Genomic DNA, 6,380 nt, shown 5'->3' with positions numbered 1-6,380 from the left:
ATCTTAGATGATCTGTACAATTCCCTTTGAAATAATGGACTATTCCACACTTAATACAAAATTCAATCTGTCATTTCAGATATAAATAAACAAGTGGATGGAGACAGGCTAGTTACGGAGGAGAGAGTGCGGTGAAACAAAACGTGTTGGTATGCTAGGCCTAGAGCCAAGCTGAAATCGGGGTGGTGTAAACAATTGAAGTAAGTTTATTTATAATATTTAGCTGACAATAAACATGAAATTAATATTGTTTAGTTTAATCTCCGTCTGATGAGTGAGTGAGAGCTATCTCGACGGCCACATGTACAGTAAATGTGCAGGCTATCGGCTAGTTAGGCCTCTACATACAAACAATACACATGCATTACAAATCACTGCATGTTGCTGTACACCACCACTATTTTAGTAGGTAGATAAAAATAGGCCTATGTTTTTTTAAGCCTAGATACTGTAGGATAACCTAGAGACTAGGGGTAGGAGGCCTAGGTACATTTTAATATTTAGGCTTATGTAAAATGTTATGTTTGAAATTGCGCAAGAAATTTCTTGCGCATTTTAAAATTGCCACAAGGATTTTATTGCGCAAGTAACTTTCACAATTTTAATTTGCGCAGGAATGTTCTTGCGCAACATGTGACTGCGAGGGGATCGTGGCATCTCGTAAAGTTTTTGTGGCTAGCTGGCTATTGTTCTGTAGTCCTGATTTGCCTTTTAATTTTTTGTCTCTTTATTTACTTATTAAATCAGTTTATTCTTTATATTTGTTATACATTTTATTCTGTTAAGTTATTAATAAATAATATTACTTGCATTAATTATAATATAAGAATTATTAGTAGGGTCATCATGCTTTGGTTCTGATAATACTTTGCACAACTAATTATATTTAAATTCTTCTTCTTTTCAGGACATGCTTTACATGATGATTCAAGGAAACATATTATTTATACTTATATCGGAATAAAAACGAAAGAAAGGGTAAACAAGACAAAGTGTGAGCATGTCGAGCCCGGCACGTCAAGTTGGGACCCGTAGACTTCCTCCGCTCCCTTTGAACAGGCGGGTTCAGAGCCCGTACCAACCATACAGAAGCACCAGCGGTTTCTTAAATACCAACTCGCCATCGTCTCCTTATCCAACTGTTGGCAATAGACCTCAGTTTTTCCATTCTGGTGGTGGCAATAATGGCACAAATAGTTCAGGAAATCAGATGGTTGTAACAGGTATTGGTTTTTTATTTGCTTACCTTAAATGATGCTTAGTTTTTATGTGCGCGTCATATGTTCGTTTAAAAGTGTTGAGTGTTGGGGTTGTTTGAAACAATGTGATAAGGTGAATGAAATCCATGTGTTTATGATACATCAAAGAAAGAACTTATACTGAAGGTGTTAAACCGAGATTTACGCAAAAATTTGTTTAGTTTTTTTACAGTACCTACTAGCTTTATATTTATTAAGGTTAATGTTGCCATATTTATTAACTTTTTAACAATAAGCAGAGCACTTAAAAATAAAAAATGCGTTCGAAACGAAAGAAGTATTGTCAGATTAAATTACAAACAACTAAAAATGAATTACCACTAAAAAGATGTGTTTCAAAAAGGTTTTGAAAACTTTGATGAAAGGAATGTTACTCATAATAATTGGGAAGGCTGTTTCACAGTTTGGTTCACTGTGCTGCAACTGAAAATTCTCAATTATCACCATACGTCTTCAGTTGACTACACAAAGTACAATGTACTACCTGTATTACAAGATCTCTTACTACTAGAGATCTATGTTTAAAGATGTATTGTTTTTTAACAAAATTTGGGTTGAATATTCCAATTTAATATTAACAATTAGTTGTACGGAAGTGATCAACTTGATTAAAACTATAAAATAACATGTTCAAAGTCTGATTTAATAAATAAATCTTCATTTTTCATGTTTTTCGCGGACAATACAATTTTAAAGTTAAAAACATGATGGAGTATGATGATGGTGAACATTTTCAAAAAGTAAAATTAATAGTTGATCGATCTTTAAATAATTTGTTTCAATTGACAAAACTCTGGTAATATTGCATTTTCCATGGGAAATTAACAGTTATAAAATAGTATACATTAATGAATGTTGTATTGGAAATATTTTATTTAAAAGTTGAAAGAATGATTTTTGAGCGTGTATTACCAAACTTTAATGACAGAAAATTCTTAAAATGTCTTAAATCTGTCTGTAGATAATTATGCGGTAAAAATAATATGACAATATTCAAAAGCAAACTGCAGACATAAATTACATACTTTAATGTTTAGTTGATTCATCGTATATTAATCATAAATCATACAAATGATATCTCTAGATATGCACAAATACATTTAATGTTCTTGATTTTGTTTCGTATTCCAAATATGCAGAATTCTCAACTTGAATAGAAAATTTCAGTAGTATTTTTACGTCAGTCACAGGGTGTATGATTCTGTGTAGATTGTTTAGCTTGACACTGACTAATTTGCGCATTGTGAAAACAAAAAGTTGACGGGTTTCTGTAGGATTTAAAAACAAAACAAATGAATATAAATTGTTGCTCAAAATAATAGCTGATGTTTAAATTATTTATTTTTAATTTTTTTTTAAATTTAAAATCATTGGTAAAATGTTCCAGGTGAGTTAAAGATACAGGAATAAGCAAGTTATCAATTTCAAAAAATAATATAAATGATAAATGTTATTATGATACTCAAAAGCGAAAATGCCAAAAAATGCCCGATTTTTTAGCTGCCTTTGTTTACAAAAAAAAAAAAAAAATGGTTTTATATTAATTATACCAAGCGTTTGACAAAAAAGTGTGATGTGCCAAAAATGGTAGTGATATGCCCAAATATGGTAGTGATATGACATGTCCATTTATGGGCACATCATATTTTTTTGTCACATAAAGTTTGATAGTGTAAACAAAGCTTTAAAGAATTGGTGTCAGTAAATCAGAATGTTAGCATGAATCAATGTCAATCACCTATTATTATAGTAATGTACATTAATTAAGAAAAAAAATGCTAACGTATGTAAAATCTTAAGATTGATGTGACAGATGGTTATTGAAGCATTAACATATTTCTCAATACAACTATTTGCAATTAATTCAATGCTAGTTCATATTACAATACTGCCATAATGTTTCCATACAAATAAAGCCCACTTGCTGCAGGGATGTCGCCATGGAGAGTGCAAACAAATGTGAGCTTAAATCAGTGCATAAACATACACACTATCAAAGGCATGATTAAGTAGCTGCATGAAGCTTACAATATTATGTTTGAAAAACCTAATACAAACAGCCTTAAGGTTTTGTATTATGACCTATTTGTGGCAAATATATTTATTTATATTTAAATTCAATGTTAATTCATTTCTTGTTCAATTATTTATATAGTAAACTACGAACTTAACATTAATCTACAGTATTTTCGCGCCGCTCCTTTAGACAGTTTTAAGGGTGTTTCACACCTGTTCCGGCACGGTTCCAGTCCGGCGAATCGAACGCCAATGTTTCGTTTTCACGGCGCTCCACGCGGCCAAGCACCAATCGATATGCGCGTAGCCGCGTAAAAACGAAACATTGACGTTCGATTGGATTTGCCGTCGCCGGACCAGAGGCGTGCCGGAGCAGGTGTGAAAGGCCCTTTATTCAAGAGCACGGAGGCATTAGGAAACAGTTACTGTACCATGCAGTAGCTTATACAGTAATTTAAAACTCACGACTGAAAAAATAGATGGAAAGTCAGACTCTCTGGGTATACGCACCACACCCAAAAGCACGTCTGCTAAAAAAAAGAGTCTATGAATTTATAATGAGAACATTTGCTGATAAATATTGAGATGCATGTAGATGGTAGTTATCGTGAGATGAGCGGTGTGGTTGCTAAAAAAAAATTCTTGTTATTACAGTGCATATATTGATCTGTACAGCAATCCCCTACCGTCTTAATTTATCATGCATTGTACAAACTGCTCTATCTGAATGATGAGGCAAAAGTACAGTTGTGTATTTCCAAAAACTGTACAAAATAGTACAGTCTGAATCTCAACCAATTTTACGCTGTCTCTCCATTGAGATCGATTCATAAATATCTATGATTTCTAAATAAATTTTAGGATTTTCTTCAGTGAAAACACCCTTATCACTAACCCCCTGTGACAGAACAGCTTGGTAAATTTGACAGATACAAGACAATATAAAATTACTAATGTATATTATTACCCACTTATAATTATTGTAATTGTGAATGAACAAAAGGCCAACAAGACAAAAAGATAGTATCAGAATATAATTAATTTGTTTTTAATTTCAGGTCAATCTACTACAATTGGTCCGAGTAGTTCCAGACAGTATCTGATGGCACCGTCATTTAACCATCACTCCCATCACCACCATCACACACTTGTGCATACTGACTCTATGGAAGGTTATATCCCTCCTTCAGGTGAGGAAATAAATTATTGTCATAGACTAATAGCAGGCAATTATGTATATTTTTTTTTTATCTATAGAAAGCTGCAAAAAGACAACACAAAAGGTGCATGGCCAAATTACCAATAGATTAAAACATTTTAGATGTATACTGAAATCCATAATGCTGAGTGATACTGATAGCTGCCACAACAAAATGAAAATGAAAATATTTTGTAAAAAAAATTATAATCGAATGTGTTTCTACACTATATAGCCAACAAACACAAAGTGCTCATTACAGCTAGTTTTAATCATTTCTGTTATCAAGTTTCTATGGTAACGTACTGTAATTTGATGCCTTATTTGTGACATCATAATTAGAAAGCATTCACTGATCACAAAAACAAGTATTCTGAAATGTTCAATTAAATTAATAAAATATGTGATATTAGTTCCTAAGAAAAATAAACTAAAAAGAATTGTATGGGTGCTTGTATGTTTTCATCACTTAAGCTCTGTCTACACTATCAAACTTTATGTGACAAACAAATGTGATGTGCCCATATATGGACATGATGATGTCATATCACTACCATATTTAAGCATATCACAAGCATATTTGGACACATCACACTAGTTTAATAGTGTAGACAGAGTTTAAATCAGGTTACCTTGCAAGATCTGGCACAGGATCAGGTGCTGTACTTGCATATTTATTAGCTTGGTATTACTATTACTCCTCTTCTGAACACTGGCGATAGTAGCTTAAGATCTCTAAGGCAAACTAGTTTGATAGTGTAGACAGAGTTTAAATCAGGTTACCTTGCAAGGTCTGGCACAGGATCAGGTGCTGTACTTGCATATTTATTAGCTTGGTAAACTCCTCTTCTGAACACTGGCGATAGTATCTCTAAGTTAAACTAGTTTGATAGTGTAGACAGAGCTTTATGTGACGTAAACATAATAAACACATACAGCATGGGAATTAATCTTGTTGTATATTAATTAGCATGCAAATAACAATTAACAATTTCATAATTTTGTAGAATCTTTTTTTACCATTAAGGTACACTAGCTGCTTTAATGTACGCTGCTGTATGTCAAATTTTATCATTATACTTTCACACGACACAAAGAATTGTATACTTCTGTATTTAAGATTCCATCAGGCGGCTGTAATATCAATATTGTATAGTTATATAATTACAAAGTACTCAATTTAATGACACTGGGAAATGACAGACAGTCTATCAATTCTCTTCTATTATCAATTAAAGTATAATTGCTGGAAATTTCTCCACCTCCAATAATAATACTGATTTCCTTTGTAAGTGAAGCTGTATAGATTGCAGTATTATGTGGCGCCTGCTGGAAATTACCTAAATATTGGATTTAGATAATGTTTCATATATAAATTGTAAAGTAAATTTGCTATGTTGATTTAAAAGTTGTTAGTGAAAAATGTTAGACCATCTACTATATTGAAGTACTGTTAGTTCTCAATATTCACCAAATGACAATTAAGACAAAAACCAATGTACTGTAGGTTTTTGGAAGAATTCACCAACCCAAGCATAACATTTTGAAATGTCACAATTTTGAAATTGCCTTTTATTATTGTAGCGTACTACGCGAGTTCGCTTGGTGGCGTGTGTGGTCAATCGACGCAGATAACAAAAGACACTGATCCAGCAAATACAATATCTACAATTTATTTACAATAGACCGATCTTCCGTTCTGTTCTGACTTTGACGCCTCAAATATACCAATCACAGTAAACAGATGCACTTGAACTACTCCCAGTTCAAAACAGATATAAAAAGTAACAAGGTTGTCGAAATCACAAATGTTGCCAAATTACACATAAATGTTTCATACAATTAACCAAGCTTTCAAAGTTATAAACAAGTTGTAAAAGTTACAAACAAGTTCCAAATAAACAATT

At 32.5% G+C, this 6,380-nt stretch overlaps 1 protein-coding gene across 7 annotated transcripts in view; it reads left to right on the top strand.

Annotated features, from left to right (window-relative positions):
- The first annotated feature begins 93 nt into the window (after window positions 1-93).
- Window positions 94-6,380, top strand: part of LOC140062363 (probable 3',5'-cyclic phosphodiesterase pde-5) — a 42,505-nt gene continuing 36,218 nt past the window's right edge. For all 7 annotated transcript variants that reach the window (XM_072108554.1, XM_072108552.1, XM_072108553.1 and 4 more), the window contains exons 1-3: window positions 94-200; window positions 908-1,223; window positions 4,334-4,465. In XM_072108554.1, coding sequence (XP_071964655.1) covers window positions 1,001-1,223; window positions 4,334-4,465 — 355 coding nt within the window. In that variant the 5' untranslated portion in view covers window positions 94-200; window positions 908-1,000. The remainder of the gene's footprint in view (window positions 201-907; window positions 1,224-4,333; window positions 4,466-6,380) is intronic.

Source organism: Antedon mediterranea, chromosome 11 (assembly GCF_964355755.1).
Source record: "Antedon mediterranea chromosome 11, ecAntMedi1.1, whole genome shotgun sequence".
NCBI lineage: Eukaryota > Metazoa > Echinodermata > Crinoidea > Comatulida > Antedonidae > Antedon > Antedon mediterranea.
Note: the sequence above shows the minus strand (reverse complement) of the source record. Positions and strands in the feature narration are given on the sequence as shown.